Source organism: Haliotis cracherodii, unplaced genomic scaffold (genome assembly GCF_022045235.1).
Source record: "Haliotis cracherodii isolate W230 unplaced genomic scaffold, xgHalCrac1.p SCAF_4, whole genome shotgun sequence".
NCBI classification, from domain to species: domain Eukaryota; kingdom Metazoa; phylum Mollusca; class Gastropoda; order Lepetellida; family Haliotidae; genus Haliotis; species Haliotis cracherodii.
Genome location: NW_027266297.1, coordinates 69,619,186 through 69,642,370, shown reverse-complemented (window position 1 = coordinate 69,642,370; position 23,185 = coordinate 69,619,186). Strand labels below are relative to the sequence as shown.

Here is a 23,185-nt window from a genome sequence, read left to right as displayed (position 1 = left end):
TGGGAAATCGAACCCGGATCTTCAGCGTGATGGACTAATGCTTTAACAACTAGGCTACCCACTGCCCCTCAACTTATAGTGAAAGCCATGGTCATGGAATGGTGAATTTCCTCATTCAGTGGCAGGCAAGCCCAGCTGGTGCCAGGAACTGTTAAAAAATAAAAGAACTGAGCAAGTGGCTGTTCATAAGCTCGTTTATCGAAGCCTCATAAAAAACGGTCTTGTCAACCAGGTGCAAGACGAGTAAGATTATATGACTGATAACTTTGTGAGATACTTTTTAAGCAAGTCCATAGCTTTTCCACGATGGGATATAGTGTGTTTCACTGATTTGTCCATTTCTGCGTATGTCTTGTCGAAACCATCTGGCTGGAAACACGGATCCCATCCGAAATCTGTCGGTCCGCGTGGAGCCACAATGGAACCAGGGCACCTCCCGTCAAATATCTGAATGTCCGAACCTTCCTCCCCAGACGAGTATGCGAATACACACTGTGCAAATCCTGTCTTGTCCTCGAACCCAGCAAGCATTTTGTGCAGACCTGAAGACAAAGATCATTGTAAGGGTGGAGACAGTTGAAAGGCATCAACACAAACTTGACATCTAAAGGGTTCCACAAAACTGAGCAATTTACCGCTGCACTGTATTTTTAAATTATTTTCTTGAATGGAACCATTTACTTTGCAGCAAAGGACCAGCAGAGCATGTCATATGGAAGACATCTTCCCGAGCCAAGAGAGTAAACTGACTATAAAAGTATAGTTTCCACCCTTGCCGAGCTAGGCTGGTATTAAGGAGCTACATTTTGGCTGGACTAACGAGTTTATGCATAGTCCAATCAAAAGTGCGCAAAGAACTTGAAATCCAGTTTGTAAACTGTCAAGCAGATTTCGGTTGATTGCAGGATTTGCAAAGCATGTGGACCGCCAACTTGTTGCCAACAGATATTTGTCAAGTCTTTTCATGTTTTTGATCAAGGTGCTCATGTGATTTAATGCACGTCGCAATGTAAGACCCGTTTCATCACAATATTGATCTCGATTATCGATCAGACCGTCTTGACTGGGCACCGCCATTTTGTTTGAAGCAAATGCATGTGATATGAGAGGTGGAATCTGATTGGTCCACAGGAGAGGCACAGAACTTGACTTTTTAAGTCAACTAACTCTCTTGCCTCGGGAAGATTTATGGAAGAGTGTGTCAAGTGGTTTCGGGGATACAGTCGTGCCTCGTTTATACGGACACTTGCGTCAATTCACAATTCCGTATAATTTCCGTATAACTGAAACCAGCTTCTTACTGGAGGTCTGTCATGGAAGTTTGAACTTTACCACATTTTGAGGTTTGAATTTTAAACAATAATTCCAAATTGTCCAGATCGCCTGTGTTCTCGATATAGTTCATCAAGGTCTCTATACAAGCCACAAACTTGTGCTTGGGGATTACATGTACAATAAACAAGCTCGTAGCTCAAACGTAACTCAGTGTCACTTGGTTAATTGACTTCTCACGAGTCAAAGGATTACCATCAGCGGAAGGATTATATGTATTGTCCGGATAAGTGAGACAATTTTGTGTGCATTTCAGTGTTTTGTGTATGAAAATGACCGTCCGGTTCCGGAAACTGAATTTCCGTATATACGGGTAAATTTATATAGTCATTATTTCGTTTTGAATGAAAATCGTCCGGGAACCGAGGTTTCCGGATATCTGAAGTCCGTATAAGCGGGGCACGACTGTATTTTGAAGTACAGCACTATTGGGCTCACAACGGATGAACACTTCTGAATAACCTGAAGGATGCACATACTCTATCCTTGACATCATAAACACTCCTATCATTCATCACCTGTTGGTCCCACACTCTTCAGGAACCACTTCACATACGGTCCAGGGAGGCCTCCAAGAGCATTAAAACAAAGACTTGTATCCTCCACAATGACCGGTCCCTTAATGTGCTCCGCTGCAAGCTTACACTTAGCAAGGGCGATTTCCTCCGGGGTTCCTTGATACTCAGGCAAGTCGATGTCCTGACTTGTCACCTGGAACAGGAAGACGGTCATGGTAAGAATGAGTTTGGTTTCATGTTATTTTGAACAATTTCAAGAGAGCTAGTAAGTTACCGCTAATCAAGCTGATTATCACCTGTTGTCTCATTCAGGATGCTTACCTTGTGCGGAAAGTCTGGCCCCAGGATTTGAACAACTTCTTCCAGTTTCTTTTTGTTCCCAGTGACGAGGACGATCTGTCTGGCCATCTTCTTCATCCACGCACACTGAGGACAACACCAACAATTCACTCAAGTCTTTGAAAGGCATTTAGAAGTTATACAGATAAGGAAGAGAATTTATGGATGTCAACTTCTATATTATGAGGAACACAACATTTTGGCGTATACACTTACTCCTTCATATGATTAGAGAGTGAGTGAGTGAGTGGGGTTTTACGCCGCTTTTAGCAATATTCCAGCAATATCACGGCTGGGGACACCAGATATGGGCTTCACACATTGTACCCATGTCGGGAATCGAACCCGGGTCTTCCGCGTGACGAGCAAACGCTTAAACCACTAGGCTACCCGACCGCCCCATATGATTAGAAAAAAACGTGTGTTTCTATTAGGGCTGGGATGAGTCCAAATTTACTACCCCGGTACCATCTCCCTATTGCCCGACCCTACCTGGGTACCCGCTGTAGGCCTCAAGAGATAGGTTCAAACTGTCCGATTGGGAAAAGTTTGACCGTAGGTCTGGTAAAATGTGTTTAGATACATGTATGAAACGATCTGATGTATGTTGACGGAAGTTTTATTTTTATTCAAACATAAAAAGTCAGAAGGAATGGGCGTAGTAGTCAGAAAGAACCGTGAACATTAGTGACTTGTAGTTTGATCATAAGAGTTTTAGATACTTTTTGTCATTAAACAATATATCAGGTGACTAACCACGTGTCCGGGTAGTCCTGTGGGTACCCGGGTCCTCCTCAGTACCCATCCGACCGAGTTACCCGTCCCAGCCCAAGTTTCTAAGCGTCCGTAAACCCATAACACGGGGATAGATCCATGGATACTTTGTCCAGGCTGTTCAAATCAGTTGTTGGCATGTCAGTGCACCCTTCCCTTAGCGCGCGAACGTCGATTATTAACCACATCATAATTATACTTGTTTAGTCTACGAGTTCATGGTAAATGTTGTCTACGAGTTCATGGTAAATGATGTCTACGAGTAGGGAGTATGTACAAATTCTCCATGGCTACGAATTTGTTTGGTTACGAATTCACCTTCATTAATTGTGGACAACTAAAAGTGACATAGCATTTGTTTCAGGGGGTGCAGGTTAAAACGGCACCCTAGCAAAACGTCACTGGTTTCTCTGGAGAAAACAGCACCGCATTTGGCGAAAACGGCTACTATGTGTCGGGCGAAAACGGCACCTCTATTTTTAATAAGGATAAGAATGATTTTTGTAGTAATATATATGGTTTATTTACATGGTCACGGTTATCACAGCATGTTGTTGTTTTCTGACATTCTTCTCTCATGCAACACATCGAAAGGCCATTGTGAATAATTGTGATCTGACAGCACCATGTTAGGCCTCTTAAATACAGTTTCAGTTTAAATTGAGTAAAGGTACTTAAAACTTGAAAGCGTATAGTGTTTTCACATTAAGTTAACTGCGCCTCCAAAATCAGTCTGCGAGTAAATTGGAGTAGGGGTCTAATTAGCACTAATAGCACTTATTTGACCAAGGTAAAAAAAAATATAAGGTGCCGTTTTCGCCAGGCAATAGTAGCCGTTTTCGCTTGAGTCGAGGTGCCGTTTTCGCCAATCGGTGCCGTTTTCGCTATAACCCGTTTCAGGTCGTTGCAGTACACTAACGATGACCGATCTTAGGAGAAAATATACTTGTATCGTACCCTGTTAACTTTTGTCGGATCCTACGATGTTCTTCTAAATGACACGCAGCCAGCACGTCGAACCTGCGTGTTTACGTTTCCCGCAAAATGATCTGCCCTTGGTGGAGTGGGTAGTGAAAACGTTTCGTATTTTGTGAAACAACATTTCATTGTTATTCTAACGGGTTTACTGAAATATTGCAATATTATACGACTAGCGTAGTAATTAATCTTTCCAAACGATATTTCAAGAAAAAGATATGAAAATCACATGAAAGGTAATAGCTTTGTATGGCCACAACCATCTTCCGGTGAGAAAATGTTTCGTATGCGAAGAGAAGGCTAGCAATAATAAATATTTTTCCATCACATATTCATGCACGATGTCCCGCCACAGGGCTGTGCGTGGCATGAACCTAGATGATGGTAAGTAACTTAGAGAAGGATGGCGTGCCCCTGTAATACGATCTGACGATTCCAAACATGCTGGATCCGATAGAAAGGAAATTTCGGCGCCAGTGTCATCAGATGATGTTTTCTTCATATTTCATCATCTAAAGTGGAATCTGTAGGGTGAAAACTACGTTTGCCGTGTCAAATTCGTCACGATACAACACATGGATCTAATTCTGCAGCGTTATAGACGTGGAATGTGGTGAATGATCAATTGAAATTCAGCCTCTAAATAGCACGCAGGTTTAATCGTACTAATCAGCTAATCAACGATAAATATTTTTTATTGTGATATGAACAATGTAGAACACTTTATGGACACTCTTCCCTGTGTGACACATACAGTATTACATTAAAAATACCTATCCTTAATGATTTTGAAGACATCATATGAAGGGATCTCAATCCTGGACGGTTGTAAACATGGTAAAGGAATGAATAAAGCAACAGAAATCTCAGTGTGTTTAGAATGTGCAGCAGCTATGACAGTGGGATCAGTGCAACATGGATCAATGGTTGTTTGTACAGAAGTGTCGTATCATGTTGTAGAGAGTGCTGTTTCTGATAAACTGCACTTTTGTGCTATAATCACTCAAAACCTCTGATAATTGTTTAGTGTGATAAATATAGAATACTAAACGAGCTCCCGTGTAATACCAATTTTATGAAACGAGTGAATAGTTCTGGTATCTGAAGAGCGAAAGCGAGTCAGATACCACAACTATTCACGAGTTTCATAAAATTGGTTTTACACGAGAGCGAGTTTAGTATTTTATTTATTACTTGTCATTTATAATGTTTTTAGAATTATGCTGTTGAGTGTAAATAGGCTGACACCTACACGATCCTAATGGCATAATCCAATTGAGTTTAACAGAATAATACTTCAAACACGTCAAAAGTTGAAACGTATGAATTTAATATCATACAATGGTCCACCTTTAGAATTCAGGCGTTCGTCCCACAAACTTATCGTAGCGCTAAGGCTATCACAACTCACATAATTTAACTTAGACCAACGACTGTCGTTGCGCTACCGTACGATCGCCTTGTGGAACGGGGCCTTGCACACAGTCACAATACCCGATGACGTAATTTGTGGAATTTTGTTGCAAGATCCATCGGCGAAACAATGCCATGTGACGTCAGCCTAGCAACAAGGTTGCTGGGGTCATCGAGTGTGCATAAGCTCCTCCCAGTGATCTATCATCTCCACATACAATGTCGTTGAATACGCCAGGGGATGTTGAGAGCTTTCAATATTTGTTCGTGAAACGTGTTCCGAGAGTACATAAGCACGCGTTTTGGTATTACACAATGTGTAATAAAGCTGTATGTTTATTAAACGGGTGATCTCTTCACGGGCCAGTAGTTCAAGTAATAAACATAGGTAGTGATTCAGTGCAAGATTACACTCTTTCCAAATTTATAAACTAATATCCCACTATATGTGGATTGACAGTTCATAATAAGTCCTCACAAACATGATAAAATTGGGCTTCGTAGACCTTTGTGACCTGCTGGAGTAGGCCTCCTTCACTCAAAGACAGCGGTAGAAACTAACAGTGTCAGTCCACTATTCCTTACTCTATGACGTTAACATATAGCAAAACCCCTAACATGTCTATTTTCTACTAGTCCTTGTGATACCTTAACTATTAGGCAGTTTGGCAAGGACTACAGGACCAGTGCCAATTTCTAATGCTGATAATACTGTCAGACCTCTTACAAATGCTCATTAATCATGTTAATACAAATATATTTTATCACTCATGGAGCATTGTGTAATTGATCTATTAAACCCTCTCACCACATCTGAAACTGTTTTCAGGTGGACTGTGTGATTAAGGCCATGATATTTTATCATCTGGTTAATTATGAGTAATGTTTTAGAAATTCCATTATTATGTCATTTCCTGATGTACTGGTATAACTTGTACATACCGTATTCGACGTAATAAGCGCCCCGCTCTAATAAGCGCCCACGGCGATATTTGCTAATATATTGGCTAGTGAACAATCCAAATTAGCACCCCTTCCGATTGATCAATGTAAACAAGACTTATGCATTCGCGTATAATATGCACTCCTGTGCTATATGCACCATTAATTATGGGCAATTAAATTCTTGAAAAATATACCTGCCGTACATAACATTTCAGGCTGTCAGCACAAACCACGAAATATATCTTTCAACTCGTTTTTTTTTCACCAAAATAATATTTTAATAAGAGCCCCCTATTTCTAATTTTGAGAGCGCCCAGAGCGCTTATTACGTCGAATACGGTACATCTACTTGAAGTCAGTGGTAGAGAACATCACAATGCCAGGTACTGTTCCCGTCGTCCTTAGCATGCTTATCTGCAAAACTACAAGCAATAGATGTCAGCTTATTTAATTTGATGAAATTCATTACTTTAACGTTAAAAACTTAATTGTTATGAAACCTTGTTTGTGAGGACCCCATTTCCATGAAAGCGCCTCAGTCTGGCCGTGTTCTGTTTGGAACATTTATATGTATGGTTAGATTCATTCATCCAGGATTTGTTAGTCTGCTTGATTTCACTGGGAATGGTACTGTCTGGATGAATGGGTTCCTCTGGATGTTACCAATCGTGCTTATGTTCATGTGACACATGAATTAAGCCGTGTTGAAGCCTTCTACCATGTCTACAACTGCAAGATTGAAATATCTCTGTCTTTGTAATGTAATCATTACTAGCAGCGTGGAACGATGCTCATGATGTCAATAACTGGATTGTCTGGTCCAGACTCCATTATTTACAGACCGACCTGTCATAGCTGGAATATTGATGAATGCAGCGTTAAACAACATACAAACAAACAATCATTACCAGCAGTATTCAAAATTAAGTATGAAAGCTAAAATGTCTTGTGTTATCCCGAAGGATTTAGGGGTGTCTTGATTCAAACGCCCTGGAAGACCTGAAGGTCCCCAGGACCGCTTTCATTTCAGACACTGGTTACATAGAATCTGATCTGTGTGAGTTATGAACTTCATGGAGGCAAGTTGTGGAGAAATGTTATGTCTTATTTGTAGGAATGCTGTTTGGGTTAGCATGGGTAACGATGCACTCAGTAATGTTGAAGTTGTAATGGAGGACTATGTTGTGTTTTGCAGAGTACGATGATGATGACGAGTACTATGGCCAGTCTGTGGAGGACAACTTCTGTATCTCCCCAGGGACAGGTAGGGTGCCTTTTCACCTGTGGTAGCAGCCCTCTAAGTTCGTTTTTTTGTTAGGGAGCCAAGTGGCTCTTAACATGAACATTTTAGGAGCCAAAACCTGAGTTTTTAGGAGATATCTTAAACAGATATTGTTGCCAGTTACTGAGTTAATTTTAGGTAGCCAAGTGGCGAGCAGTAGATAAATCTAGGTTGCCAATCATAGATTTAAGTCACATTTGTCCACCAAAATGGTAGCTACTTAGAGGACTGGGTAGAGATCTGTGAAGATCCGAGATAGAATAGGTCTTCAGTAACCCATGCTTGCCATAAAAGGCGACTATGCTTGTCGTAAGAGGAGACTAACAGGATCGGGTGGTCAGGCTCACTGACTTGGTTGATGCGTGTCATCATATCTCAATTGCATGGATCGATGCTCATGATATCAATCACTAGATTGTCTGGTCCAGACTCGATTATTTACAGACCGCCATCATATAGCTGGATTATTTTCACTACTATTTAGTGTTTGGTGTAACAGCCATTGAAGCAAACATTTAAGGTATGAATCAATATTTTTTACTTAGTGTGTGACTGTGATTGATACTCGAATCGGGAATTAAAATATCACGATCAACCGATGCATGGGTGTATTGTCCCACCGCTTGTTAAGACTGACCAGACTAGTCCTGTTTCAGCTGCTCAGTTCACATTCAACCGCGGCCAGACCACGTTTGCCACGTACATGGGCGGAGATGATGAGGTGGAGGTGGTGGAGAGTGATGACGACACTGGCCACCAGGGGGCGTCATCAGGACAGACAGACAAGAAACTGAATGATGTTGATCGAGGTAAAGTTTAAACTCACCAGGCAGAATGGAATTTATCCGTGAATATCCAGGTTAGAATTGATATTCAGCAAATTCTGCTTGGCATAAGGCAACTAACAGGACCGGGTGGTCAGGCTTGGTGACTTGGTTGATCATGTCATCATATCCCAATTGGGTGATATCAGTTACTGGAAAGAGTCTCCTCCAGACTTGATTATTTACAGACCGCCATATGATAGCTGGAATATTGCTTGGTGCAGTGTTAAAAAACACACAAATAAAACAATTTGAAAGTAACATTATTTGGGATGCAAAATAATGTTTCACTTGAAGCAAAAGACATTCATTAATGTACATGGTAGGTAGAAGACTCAAAAGGAAAGTATTCCCACGATTGCAATCTATTAAATACCCTTACACTACTACCAGACAATGCAGTACATGAAGAATGTCTATTCAAGAGCGTCCTAGGGATGAAATGTAGGGTGTTTCTGGGATTTCCTGTGTAATGTGCAGTCTTTCAAACACTGTTCTCCCATTTCATGGAAGTAATCATGCATTTCTTCCGCAGTTCAAGGAGTGGACATAGATCTTCATAGATATTTTATTTTGGAACAGCTAAACTAAACAGCTGTTTGGAGGAGGTCCATAACATACTTGGGGAGTCTCGCCCTGACTCAGTGTACAAGGAGATCATCATCAAACACAAGTTCAACCTGCAGGCTTCCCTGGATGAGCTGCTGTCAAAGAAAGGTGGGGTTACCTGTCATAGCAAGATGGGGGTTTACCTGTCATAGCAAGGTAGGGGTTTACCTGTCACAGCAAGGTGGGGGTTTACCTGTTACAGCAAGGAGGGGGTTAACCTGACACAGCAAGGTGGGGGTTCACCTGTCACAGCTAGGTGGGGGTTTACCTGTCACAGCAAGGTGGGGTTTACCTGTCACAGAAAGGTGGGGGTTAACCTGACACTGCAAGGTGGGGGTTAACCTGACACAGCAAGGTGGGGTTTACCTGTCACAGCAAGGTGGGGTTACCGGTCACAGAAAGGTGGGGTTTACCTGACACAGCGAGGTGGGGTTTACCTGTCACAGCAAGGTGGGGGTTAACCTGACACAGCAAGGTGGGGGTTACCTGTCACAGCAAGGTGGGGGTTAACCTGACACAGCAAGGTGGGGGTTAATCTGTCACAGCAAGGTGGGGTTCACCTGTCACAGCAAGGTGGGGTTTACCTGTCACAGCAAGGTGGGGGTTAATCTGTCACAGCAAGGTGGGGTTCACCTGTCACAGCAAGGTGGGGTTTACCTGTCACAGCAAGGTGGGGTTCACCTGTCACAGAAAGGTGGGGTTCACCTGTCACAGCAAGGTGGGGGTTAATCTGTCACAGCAAGGTGGGGTTCACCTGTCACAGCAAGGTGGGGTTTACCTGTCACAGCAAGGTGGGGTTCACCTGTCACAGCAAGGTGGGGTTTACCTGACACTGCAAGGTGGGGTTTACTTGACACTGCAAGGTGGGGGTTTACCTGTCACAGCAAGGTGGCCATGTTCACACAGTCATGTCTGTGAACATCCTGCTGATTTGAATTGGGTGGCCATAATGGCTACTAAGTATGAATATTAATGTGGTAGGTAACCATGGTAACAACCAAACATCCATCAGCTGATTTCTTGACAAGAAATATAAGGTCCTGTAGTCAAAGTAATTATTAAATCCTACAGTAAAGAACAGTATGCTACACAAGTTAAATTCTTCTGTATGGACCCTTGAAAGTAATTATGAGAGACCCCAGGACCTCAAGTTTTGTTGGTCAAAGTAAAACCCTGAATGTGTGACGCCCATTTTTGATATTCCTTATTTTATATGGTAGGAATAATATAGGAGTTCCACACAAGCGCCGATACCAAGCCAGTAATTTTGAATTTGCATTTTATGCTTATTTCATTCATTTTTCCTGGGTCTTTTCAGAAGCACCCAAGCCTCAGAGAGCACCACGACAAAATCGACGGAACAAATCTCAAGGTAATTTGGAGGCACATTGTTGATGTTTCCTGGACTTAAATACTCAGTGTTACAACTCCAATTTTGAAAAAAGATACTTTGTTAAGCAAGTGAATAACCATCAACAGGATTGAGACTGTTCAATGATTTCTGTTGATAAAATGTTAATTTTAAACTTCTCTTCTCTCACCTCACACTATGCATTTCTTCCTTCTTTTGATCCCATATGGAACAAAGTTTCCAGCTTCTTAAAACAATTCACCCGAACACCGAAACGAATGGATCACACACTATAATCCTGTGAATAGCGATATGATCACGTGATTGCTTCTGCCGCATCATTTCCGCATCATGTTGCCATAACTTTTCCAAATCTGACCCTAACAAATTTTGTAGTTTGAACAAATGCTGCTCTGAATGTGAACGGAAGAGTCCTTTATTGTCTATCTACACAAGTGTAAGAGGAGGGAGATTGATTGGCACCCTCAGTCACAAGATTTGGACAAGCCTAAACCATCGTCTGCCAAAAGGCCTAAGAAATCATTCAAGACGTGTGTCCCCTTTGTTGCTGTCAAACCACCTTTGGAGTCTGCCTTGCCTGTGCTCTCGGTAGCCGATAATGAGGTGGGTGTCAGATATTTTTCTGACTGACGATGTCCCTGTTGTCCAAGAACAGTCAGTCCCTGTAGCATCCGGGTCTGTGTCTACATTGGAACTCCCAGCTGACTTGGACATTCGTATGGTGCCTTCCACAGTAGCTTTGGCAGGACCTGCCTCAACTTAGATGTTGATCGACCCCTTGAGGACTCCCCTACCATCCACTTCTAGACGACTCTTGTGTCCCGCTCCTTCCTGCGCTGTTCAGGTTGATGTCTGTGGCTCCTCTTCGACCACAGCTACTACCACTTGGGAATTGACGGTGAAGACTAAGCCTTCCACCAGTAGAACTTGTTCACCCTCTTCTGAAGATCGACAGCAAGGATCAGTCTCGTGCTTCCACCCAAGAGTCGCCGTTCCAAGAACAGTCACTCTCACTGTTACGGCAACTCCACCTGTGACGTCCATGCCATCTTGTCGTCTGTATCTGGTCAGCCAGCTTTCAGTGCTCAAGGAGACAATCGGTATGTATCTTGCAAAACGCACTACAGAGTGTCTATGTCACATACCTGAGACTCCAGGAGTTCACTCAATGAAAGAGTCTGAAGCTCCGCCTCAATTTCTTCAACATTAAGATCTTCAACGCATTGTATCTAGCAAATCCACCACATTTCCGTATGATGCTTCTCCGTATGATCATTCATCCCAACGATTTCATCAACCGGGTCCTACGCCATTTCCTTCAGTTGTTTCCAAGGCCTCCACTACCAATGGAAGGTGCTCCCATTTGGAATTTCCTGGGCCCCTTGGCTCTTGACCCATACTACCAAGCCCATCACACAGTTCCTGCACATCTGAGCGATCATGTTCGAGTCCTATATAGATGACTGCTTTCAGGCTAGTGCAGACCCAGACGTCCTCATGCATCATCTTGAGTGTACACAAAGGTTTCTCCATCAAATCGGGTGGCTTGTCAAGATAGGCAAGTCAGAGACGACTCCCACTCAATGACTTGGGTTCATTGGGCCCTCTTCAAAACACGCCTAAGCAAGATGTTCATTCTACGGACCGGTTGCTGAAGATGTAGCGTCTCTTGCCGTTAACACTCAGACAGCTGCTCCTACATCATTGCCAACAGGCCTTCTGACGTCGGCGCCAGCCCTCACTATGGGGGGTCAGCTTCATTTTGGGCAGCTTCTGTGCTTCCTCATGCCCTAAATCTAGAGCGATGATTGCCCCAGGTCATGATCTCCCTGCCGATACATCTGCGTCCACATCTCCAGTTTTGGCTAGTAACATTGAATGTAAGCAGCAGGGTCTCTTTGTGGACGTTTGTCCCAACCCTTTGTCCCAACCCTACATCTTTTCGGTGTCAGACTGGCATCTCAAGATCCAGTCAAACAACATCTTGGTCATCTGGTATATGAACAAGATAGGCTCAACCAAGCCGATGTCGCTCCTGTTGCTCTCGTACGACTTCTGATCAACTCCCACAATATTCAGGTTCTAGTGAGACATATTTTTGGGATCTCCAGTGTTATAGCCAACTCCCTATCCCGCTCAGACAGACCATCTCCAACAGAATGGCACCTCCAACTGTCGATCTTTAGGTTGATCTGCCAACTGCCCAACGCTCAGACGTCGACCTGTTCGCAACCTGGGTCAACGCTCAGCTGTCTCAGTTCGTCTCTCATCCTGAATCCTCGAGCCTAGGAAAGACCTTTTGGGAAGGCCTCAACCCCTGCGCCTTTCCCCCAATCAGTGTTCTACCCCGGGTCCTGCAGAATGTGGCGTCCGCCAGTCTCCTGACCCGCTTTTGGTTCAGTCCTTTTGGCCAACATGGAGTTGGTTCACCTCATTGGTCCAACTCGCAGAAAGAAGATTCCACCTACATGATGACCTTCTCCTTCAGCCTCACTCTGAGCTGCTCCAGCCATCATCTGAAACCCTTCATCTTTGTGTTTGGTTCAGTCCTTTTGGCCAACATGGAGTTGGTTCACCTCATTGGTCCAACTCGCAGAAAGAAGATTCCACCTACATGATGACCTTCCCCTTCAGCCTCACTCTAAACTGCTCCAGCCATCATCTGAAACCCTTCATCTTTGTGTTTGTTGCTAAGCTTCAGTCCCTCTGTTTGTCCTACAAGTTGGTGGACTTGTCATTTCGTTTCTGGACGCCTTCGTTGGAGAATATGAATGCTTGCTGACAATCCTTTGGAGTTGATCACCTTCAAGACCATTTTCCTTCTGGCCCTTGCAACTGCTGCATGAGTTAGTGTGTTGGATGCTCTGGATGTTAACAGGGTCCAGTTCAAGAGCTTAGAGAATGGGAAGGCTTCTCTGTGACTATGATGGACTTATATCGCAAAAATATCTGCTTCCAGGCCAACCAGATCGTTTGTCTACCATCCTGTTGCTGACGTAAATCCTGAGTTCATCTGACCGTTAAGACATTTCTTTATGTCCGGTTCGAGCCCTTTAGGATCTACCTTGAGGCTGTACAACCACTTTGTCGCTCCCGAGACTCTTCATTTCACTAACCACGGCGGCCCCAACGGAAGTTTCCCGTACTATGATTTTATTTTGGCTTCGCTTGACCATCCCACAGGCCTATATCCCACCTGTCATATCAATCCTCACGAGTTTCGGGCAGTCGCTTCTACCATGGCCCTACATAGCAACAGTTCTCTCTCCGCTATTATAAGAAGGCTGCTTCTGGAAGCTTTGCCTCGCACTACCTCTGTGACATCTCTGTTACTGACGTCCAGTGTTTTCACTAATTCGGGCCCTTGGTCCTGGCTCAGCAGCTGATGACTGCACAACAGCGCAGATAGTAGACATGCGTACCCGCTCCAGGTTTTCATACTACAAATCATGTATATACCAAATAAATCCTGGAACTTTGCATCCTGTGTTTATTGTGTTTAATTATTTGTGTTCCCAGACTGGAGGGTGGATTAATTGATGTGGCCATTTTGACGGTGTCCTGAATCCTTAACCCGCTCACAGCTGATTTCTTCATGTGCCTGTTATTGATTTGAAGATCCTCTTGTGGATATTGTCGATCGTTCCTCTTCTTGCCTTAGCATGCACTCTATTGTCCGTGAGAGATAGAGCAGTGTCCTATCTTTGCCAGAAAACCTCTTCCAGATCGATTATAAGTTCTACGTTGTATCAGTTATTTTTTACAGCCACATAGTCATTCATTCTACATGAAAACACGTCATGTGTGATCTGCCCGATCTGTTTGGCACCTTCTTCCCACCATCCAACCATGGGATGCATAATGTGAGATAGGATAAGTTTAAAATTTTGTAAATTTCACAGTGAATTGTACATTTATATACTTATCCTATCTCACATGCTATGTGCACTCCCAACCATCCCGGCGTCACAGCTCCTCCAGGCTATACGCTCTGCAAAGGAGAACGATGTGGCAGAGGCAATCACGTGATCGTGTCGTGTAGGTTGTTATGCACAGGATGGTGATGCTGAGATGTGTTTTTGGTTGAATTTTTTTTAAAAGCTGGAAGCACATTTCCACATAGGTTTGAAAGAAGAAAGAAGAAATGCATAGTATGAGATAGGATAAATATTATTAATGTACAATTTTTTTGTAAAATTTACAATTTTTGCTATAAATATCCATATTTGGGTGACAATATTGTCTAACCAGTGGCCTGTTGTTTTCTTCTTTCCATCTGCTGTTCCGTGTGTTTGGTGTCATCCATCTGCCTGTTTCTGTGTGACGATGTCTGGCGCTTGTAAGGTAAGGAGATAGTGATAGCGATGAAGCTAGTGACACATGGTCTGATGCTAGGGCTCCAGACTCGGGGAGGGGGGAGGCTCCAGACTTACGGAGCGGGGAGACCTCTGAAGAGAAAAGTCAGAGACACTGTCAAAAACAATCAAATCCATTGTCAGGCATTTCTTCAAAGGCTCATATTGTTGGTATTTCAGAATTACCCAAACCTGTTTCAAGTAAGGTAGGCATGTCACTGGCTGACCTTGCAAAAGGTCATCAAGGTCAGTTGGGAAAAAAGGCCAGTCAAGATTGGATTAAGAATAATGTGTGCCTCAATTCTAACATTCCAAAGCTTTCAGGTCTAACCCAGGCATTAGGTAGTATGAAAGTTGATGAAGCTCATTTGACATCAGGTCATTGCTCTGAAGGAGCAGACACAGAACAATTTGATTGCAAACCCAATAAAACATCACTTCCTAAAGATCTTGTGTCTCAACAAAAGCTAACAGTTAAAGGAAAAGGTAGAAGTCCAAAGTCCTCATTGAGTTCAAGTGCTGGATCAGACTCTGGTGTGTCATTATCTCAGCTTGCGTTAATGCATCAGCAGCAGAAACAGACCCAATGCAGTATCCAAGCTCCAAGGCCAAGCCCATCCTCAGGGGACCGTGCATCAGCTGAGGGCATAGCCCTAGGGTCTTCAGTGTCAGCTGGAATCAACATCAGTCAGGCCAGCACACATTTCAAGGCCGCCACAGGAAGTCCCAAGTCGCAGAGCTCCAGTTTAGGTTCAGATTCACTGTCTCTGGCTGAACTGGCTTCCAGACACCAACACACACATTCCAAGGGATTCAACTCTCCTTCATCGTCTTTGGCTGAACTTGCTAAACAACATTCTCCAACCAAAAGTGCAGGAGGAGTTTCTCTGTCTGCTCTAGCTCAACAACACAATTCCTCTACAGTTCAGGGATCGGGGAGAGGGTTATCTTTACAGGCGCTAGTCTCTGGGAGCTCTACAGGATCACATGGTCTGAGCAATCCCACACCAGGCCTGTCTCTGGCTCAGTTGGCCAGCAGTCACAAGGCAGTACAAAGCACACTTGGACACAGCTCTCTGCCTCCTGGAGGTGCTTCCATGAAGACTGGGAGTCAGCTGGGGGGTGTTTCTCTGGCAAGTCTGGCCAAGTCTGAAGGAACGCTTTGCCTGTCAGATTTACTCAAATCCAAGGTGACCATCTCAGGATCTCGGCAGTTGTCTGTAGATAGAACTCCAAGTCCGGATGAAACCAGCAGTAGCTGCTTCAGCCCAGTCCCAGATGAGACGACTCTGCTGGTCAAGGTCCAGAGTGATGCCACCTTACTGTCCAGACCATCTGTGCTCGGCAAAGCTTTGTGTTTACTGCAAACAAGGAAAAGAAAAGCTAGTGATTCTGATAATCACTGTTTGAAGTATCCAAGATTTACATATGCTGTCCAGGCCAAAGATGTCAGACATCATACTCCAGTACATAAGAGGGAGGTAAAACTGTTTGACTTCTCAACTCCTTCCCCCGATGACCTCGTCCGGCAAAGACAACGAGGGGCCTTCACAAGGACTGGAGAGAGACATGTGTCAAGTTAGTCTGGCCAGTACTACAGGTAGCGAGGAGAGACATGTGTTTAATTAGTCTGGCCAGTACTACAGGGAGCAAGGAGAGACATATGTCAAGTTAGTCTGGCCAGTACTGTGGAGAGAGAGGAGAGACGTGTCTAGGTAGTCTGGCCAGTACTACAGGGAGCGAGGAGAGACATGTGTCAAGTTAGTCTGGCCAGTACTACAGGGAGCAAGGAGAGACATGTGTCAAGTTAGTCTGGCCAGTACTACAGGGAGTGAGGAGAGACATGTGTCTAGTTGGTCTGGCCAGTACTAAAGGGAGCAAGGAGAGACATGTGTCTAGTTAGTCTGGCCAGTACTACAGGGAGCAAGGAGAGACGTGTGTCTAGTTAGTCTGGCCAGTACTACAGGGAGCAAGGAGAGACATGTGTCTAGTTAGTCTGGCCAGTACTACAGGGAGCAAGGAGAGACATGTGTCAAGTTAGTCTGGCCAGTACTACAGGGAGCAAGGAGAGACATGTGTCTAGTTAGTCTGGCCAGTACTACAGGGAGCAAGGAGAGACATGTGTCTAGTTAGTCTGGCCAGTACTACAGGGAGCAAGGAGAGACATGTGTCTAGTTAGTCTGGCCAGTACTATGGAGAGAGAGGAGAGACGTGTGTCTAGTTAGTCTGGCCAGTACTACAGGGAGTGAGGAGAGACATGTGTCTAGTTGGTCTGGCCAGTACTAAAGGGAGCAAGGAGAGACATGTGTCTAGTTAGTCTGGCCAGTACTATGGAGAGAGAGGAGAGACATGTGTCTAGTTAGTCTGGCCAGTACTATGGAGAGAGAGGAGAGACATGTGTCTAGTTAGTCTGGCCATTACTATGGAGAGAGAGGAGAGACATGTGTCTAGGTAGTCTGGCCAGTACTACAGGGAGCGAGGAGAGACATGTGTCAAGTTAGTCTGGCCAGTACTACAGGTAGCAAGGAGAGACATATGTCTAGTTAGTCTGGCCAGTACTACAGGTAGCAAGGAGAGACATGTGTTTAGTTAGTCTGGCCATTACTATGGAGAGAGAGGAGAGACATGTGTCTAGTTAGTCTGGCCATTACTATGGAGAGAGAGGGGAGACATGTGTCTAGTTAGTCTGGCCAGTACTACAGGGAGCAAGGAGAGACATGTGTCTAGTTAGTCTGGCCAGTACTACAGGTAGCAAGGAGAGACATGTGTCTAGTTAGTCTGGCCAGTACTACAGGGAGCGAGGAGAGACATGTGTCTAGTTAGTCTGGCCAGTACTACAGGGAGCAAGGAGAGACATGTGTCTAGTTAGTCTGGCCAGTACTACAGGGAGCGAGGAGAGACATGTGTCTAGTTAGTCTGGCCAGTACTTTGGAGAGAGATGAGAAACATGTAGTTAGTCTGGTCAGTACAAGAGGGAGCTAGGAGACACGTGTCTAGTTACTCTGGCCAGTACAAGAGGGAGCTAGGAGAGACGTGTCATGTTAGTGTGAAGAAAAGAATGGAAAAGAAGTGGCTTTTATTATCTAGAATAATCCTGGTCATCAGTAGACTGTTGACAAGATTAACACATGTTGTTTTGCATCTCTGCAATTGAGTGGAGACATACGGCGGACACATGATCTTCATTGAAGTTGTCTTGGGCCGTAGTGCTTTGAGGAAAATGGTTGTTTATTAAAATGTTTAATATTTTGAAAAGAATATTGCTGGACATATGAACAATATATCAAAAGCATCGTAAGTGCTACAGGATGAAAATCAAAACTCTCTCTTATGTTTATGTAAGTTTACTGATCTCATTGTAACATTGTGCCATTGTAACCCAGAACTTCAGGCATCTTGTTTACATCCTTGGTGAAGGGAGCCTTGTAGACCCTACGCTCTGTTTATCATTGACCACTTGGAGATTACTTGTAGGATTCTTGTAGTTGTATTCGTAGATGACATAAATTAGTCTCTCTAACGGTTTGAGATTAACAGAGGACTTTGTGGAAGGTCTGTAACCATGGTTACTACATGATTAGAATCGTCAGACATCATGGATATGTGTGGCCAGTCTTTCACTGAATCCTCTCTTGTACATGCAGTAATCTTCATCCTGGAGGCTGCTTCCTTCATCACCTCAGCTGGGTCTAGGTGGGGTTTATTTAGCATGTTAAGTTGGTGGTACCTATGGTGTAATATAGTCATTCCCACAGGTAAGCTGCGTATTTGTGTGAAATACCCCCCCCCCCCCTCCCCCCCCTAAAATATTCAAAACCTAATTACTTTCCATGAACATGTGTACAGAAATGCATGCATTAAAGGAAAAAACTCAAATGTTTAACTCACGTGCAAATACCCAATGAAGTTTCTTCAGAATGCGTAACAACAGAGTTAATTTCCAAAACACAATTACCAGCTAATTTACTTTCCGAGTCGAGTCTATATATAGAACCGCTACATACATATAAAACACTTCATTTTTTATTAAATCTCAAAATGTTCACCCAATGAAAAATGTAATAACCCAATTAAAATAGAAACCTTCAAGTAAAAACTCAATTGCTCAAAAAGTTATCTGGAGCTGTGCTCCCAGCATGGGTCAAGGAAGAACATTTTGTGGTTTACTATATAATATGATCGACAGCGCTGGTGTGTGTACTCTGCTGTCGCCTATGACTACATATGGACACTGTGCAGTGTAAGTGAGAGATTCATCCAACAACTCAAGACATAGCCTTGTTGCTACAGGAGGGTAACATTAGAGTGGTCTGGCCAATGAGCACTCAGATTACATCACACAAGTGGGCGGTGGGGTAGCCTAGTGGTTACAGCGTTTGGTGTCACCTGGTGGTTACAGCGTTTGGTGTCACGCGGACATTTTCTCAAGGCAAGGGAATTAACTGACTATGAAATTACTTACCGAATTAGGTTGGAATTTCTGGGCTCAATCGTACCGCCAAAAGTGGCTATTACAAGTTATGTCCCTTCCAGTTCTATGTCTCTCTTACTGACCAATCAGATTCCACCTCTCATATCACTTGCATTTGCTTTAAACTAAATGGCTTTGCCCAGTCATGAGATCTGAACGATAATCAAGATCTATATTGTGATAAAACTTGTCTTACATCATGAAGTGGATCAAATCACATGAGAACCTTGATTTAAAACAGGAAAAGATTTGACAAAAATCTGTTGACGCTGAGCACACATGCTTTGCAAATCCTGTAATCGACAAAAATCTGCATGACAGTTAACGAACCGGATGTCGATTTTGTTATGTGACTTTGATTGGACTATGCATAGTTTAATCCAGCCAAGATAGAACTTCATAATTCCAGCCTAGTTCGGCAAGGGTGGAAACTGGACTTATAAAGTCAGTTAGCTCCCTAATTCAGGAAGATGGACACCGAAGGCCCAGTTTCGATTCCCCACATGGATACAATGTGTGAAGCCTATGTCTGGTGTCCCCTGCCGTGATATTGCTGGAATATTGCTAAAAGCGGCGTAAAACCATACTCACTCACTCACTACATCATACAAACATCAATACACCTCCTGAAACACGGGACTTTTGGCCACATTGCTTCAGTGTCAGGCAACAGTAGGATGGGAACAAAATTCTTGCATGGACCAAGGCTCATTTGACTTTCATGACAAAAGCCTCACTTCATTGCTTGAGGTGATGTGAGGGGAGGTGAATTGGGTTGTAACTTGGCATTCAAGATTATTGCACTTACATAGCAACGTGCATGCACGTGTGTGTGGGGCTGATTGTACTAGCACAAACTTAAATCAGTTTTACAGTGCTAGCCCTCTGAGATACCATGTCTCAGTTTAACATGGATACTCCACTCAGACACAGTATACTCTGAGCCAACTTGTTTTTATTTTATCCCCAATTAATGCCAAGTGCCAGTCAGGGCAACAAGAAGTACTTTTGATGATGTGATTGAACCACCGCTGTCCAGGCAGATGCTCTATCCACTTGACTGCGGAGGCGGTCTGGTCAGATGCTCTTTGCACTTGACCACAGAGGCGGTCTCATTGCTTGATTTAAAAAAGACATGAGTCACTCCTGCACTGCAAGCCAGCTGTATGTATTCATGGGCGATATAGGAAAGTAGTGCATACACCCAGTGTTGACGATGTATTATGGAGGGTCTATATTTGTTGTTTTTGTCTTGGGGAAATATTAGATGGATTGTCTACATCATGTAAACTGTTTATGAATAGGATACAGCACATCCGAGGGTTTTTATGATATTCAAAACCTGCATCCATAAAAACCCAAGGGGAAGTGTTTAATTTAACTTATAAACCGAAAAATGAAACTTAAAACCACATTTATCAACATTTTTTTCAAACACACTTTCCATGAACCCTAGGAAACGGGCATAAAATATCTGTTGCTGGCACACAGTTCTTGAAAAAGGCAATTTTAAAAGCATTGTAATTTATCAGCGCCCCTGTAGACGAGTGGTACACTCACGGGGCTACAGATACGAAGGTTGCAAGTTCGATCCTCAGGAATATTAAGAAAACTTTTGTCATTTGATTTTACGTTTCATCTCATTGTGTTAAAATGAAAAATATATTTCTAGCGAGAAACATTCATATGTTACAGTCTAAATGGAAGTTGTGTTTATAAAATCCCTGGTATATTATATAAAATACCAAGGATATTATGACGTCTCTGTTTGTGAGATTTAACCCAACTGGAGAACAATAGGATGACGTCACTGAAGGTTTATAATGTATGTATACCATGGTATACTGCATGATAGAGGTTAATGCAAATCAAAACATAGGAGGTATTGTTCCTCAAGCTGGTCTTACAGTGTCCAAGCAAATACTAAGTTGTGTCTGGTATTGAGTATCTATCAGCTTTTGTGTCACGTCTGTATCTCTTGTGTCAATCAACTCGGATATAATCATGATCATGTGGCATTGTTAAGAAATATTTGGAACTCTATGTTTTTACTTGAAAGTAGAATGGCAAATTGAAATTATGCACTGGCACACTCAACTAAATGGAAAACAATTGACTTCACTTGTAACTTTCATTCAGTATTGATTGTGAATATTGGCAGCTGAATGGTGATTGTATATACAGCATTAGCTGAATTTGTACAGAGGATATTTTATACAAGTTAAACTGTTCATGACCTTTTACTGTTTTTATGCTTTTTCTTTCCAATAAAGTCGGTAATACAGATGCTGTGATTGCTTTTGTTTATCACACACACCTTGTTTACACATCTGTCCCTGTTTACACGTCAGTCCATGTTTACACGTCAGTCCATGTTTACACATCAGTCCTTGTTTACACATCAGTCCTTGTTTACACGTCAGTCCATGTTTACACGTCAATCCTTGTTTACTCATCAGTCCTTGTTTACACATCAGTCCTTGTTTACACGTCAGTCCCTGTTTACACATCAGTCCTTGTTTACACGTCAGTCCCTGTTTACACATCAGTCCATGTTTACACGACAGTCCATGTTTACACATCAGTCCTTGTTTACTCATCAGTCCTTGTTTACACGTCAGTCCCTGTTTACACATCAGTCCTTGTTTACATGTCAGTCCATGTTTACACATCAGTCCTTGTTTACTCATCAGTCCTTGTTTACACATCAGTCCTTGTTTACACATCAGTCCATGTTTACACGTCAGTCCTTGTTTACACATCAGTCCATGTTTACACGTCAGTCCATGTTTACACATCAGTCCTTGTTTACACATCAGTCCTTGTTTTCCCGTCAGTCCATGTTTACACATCAGTCCTTGTTTACACATCAGTCCCTGTTTACACATCAGTCTTTGTTTACACATCAGTCCTTTATTACAAGTCAGTCCTTGTTTACATGTCAGTCCTTGTTTACACGTCAGTCCTTTATTACAAGTCAGTCCTTGTTTACACATCAGTCCTTGTTTACACGTCAGTCCTTGTTTACACATCAGTCCATGTTTACACGTCAGTCCATGTTTACATATCAGTCCTTGTTTACACATCAGTCCCTGTTAACACATCAGTCTTTGTTTACATGTCAGTCCTTGTTTACAAGTCAGTCCTTGTTTACTCATCAGTCCATGTTTACACATCAGTCCATGTTTACACATCAGTCCATGTTTACATGTCAGTCCATGTTTACACGTCAGTCCTTGTTTACACATCAGTCCATGTTTACACGACAGTCCATGTTTACACATCAGTCCTTGTTTACTCATCAGTCCTTGTTTACACGTCAGTCCCTGTTTACACATCAGTCCTTGTTTACATGTCAGTCCATGTTTACACATCAGTCCTTGTTTACTCATCAGTCCTTGTTTACACGTCAGTCTTTGTTTACACGTCAGTCCTTGTTTACACATCAGTCCATGTTTACATGTCAGTCCATGTTTACACGTCAGTCCTTGTTTACACATCAGTCCATGTTTACACATCAGTCCATGTTTACACATCAGTCCTTGTTTACACATCAGTCCTTGTTTACACATCAGTCCTTGTTTACATGTCAGTCCATGTTTACACGTCAGTCCATGTTTACACATCAGTCCTTGTTTACACATCAGTCCCTGTTTACACATCAGTCTTTGTTTACACGTCAGTCCTTGTTTACACATCAGTCCATGTTTACATGTCAGTCCCTGTTTACACATCAGTCCTTGTTTACACATCAGTCCTTGTTTACAAGTCAGTCCCTGTTTACATGTCAGTCCTTGTTTACACGTCAGTCCTTTATTACATGTCAGTCCTTGTTTACACATCAGTCCTTGTTTACACGTCAGTCCTTGTTTACACATCAGTCCATGTTTACACGTCAGTCCTTGTTTACACATCAGTCCTTGTTTACAAGTCAGTCCCTGTTTACATGTCAGTCCTTGTATACACGTCAGTT

At 43.0% G+C, this 23,185-nt stretch overlaps 2 protein-coding genes across 3 annotated transcripts in view; one reads left to right on the top strand and one right to left on the bottom strand.

Moving 5' to 3' along the window:
* Nucleotides 1-176: 176 nt before the first annotated feature.
* On the bottom strand, nt 177-4,011 carry LOC139479813 (inosine triphosphate pyrophosphatase-like). The gene is made up of 4 exons (XM_071262694.1): nt 3,921-4,011; nt 2,172-2,276; nt 1,851-2,043; nt 177-542 (listed from the first exon to the last, which is right to left on the bottom strand). Exons 2-4 carry the CDS (start codon nt 2,265-2,267, stop codon nt 250-252), a joined length of 582 nt encoding a protein of 193 aa, XP_071118795.1. The 5' UTR covers nt 2,268-2,276; nt 3,921-4,011; the 3' UTR covers nt 177-249.
* Nucleotides 4,012-4,203: 192 nt separating this feature from the next.
* The window catches only part of LOC139480583 (HBS1-like protein), a 41,125-nt gene continuing 22,143 nt past the window's right edge, over nt 4,204-23,185 (top strand). Inside the window, exons 1-6 of one of the 2 annotated variants that reach the window (XM_071263725.1) lie at nt 4,204-4,325; nt 7,495-7,563; nt 8,238-8,390; nt 8,988-9,122; nt 10,333-10,386; nt 14,736-21,443. In XM_071263725.1, the coding sequence (XP_071119826.1) occupies nt 4,283-4,325; nt 7,495-7,563; nt 8,238-8,390; nt 8,988-9,122; nt 10,333-10,386; nt 14,736-16,324 (2,043 nt within the window). In that variant the 5' untranslated portion in view covers nt 4,204-4,282 and the 3' untranslated portion in view covers nt 16,325-21,443. Of the gene's footprint in view, nt 4,326-7,494; nt 7,564-8,237; nt 8,391-8,987; nt 9,123-10,332; nt 10,387-14,735; nt 21,444-23,185 lie in introns of those variants that run through there. The other variant, XM_071263724.1, reaches the window with a different exon arrangement.

What these genes read in the sequence shown, in the direction of transcription:
- LOC139479813 (XM_071262694.1), bottom strand. Translation starts at nt 2,267, where the DNA reads ATGAAGAAGATGGCCAGACAGATCGTCCTCGTCACTGGGAACAAAAAG. An exon ending in GGCCAGACTTTCCGCACAAG is followed by an intron (nt 2,044 to 2,171) that starts GTAAGCATCCTG and finishes TTCCTGTTCCAG; the next exon opens with GTGACAAGTCAGGACATCGA. An exon ending in GAAGAGTGTGGGACCAACAG is followed by an intron (nt 543 to 1,850) that starts GTGATGAATGAT and finishes CTTTGTCTTCAG; the next exon opens with GTCTGCACAAAATGCTTGCT.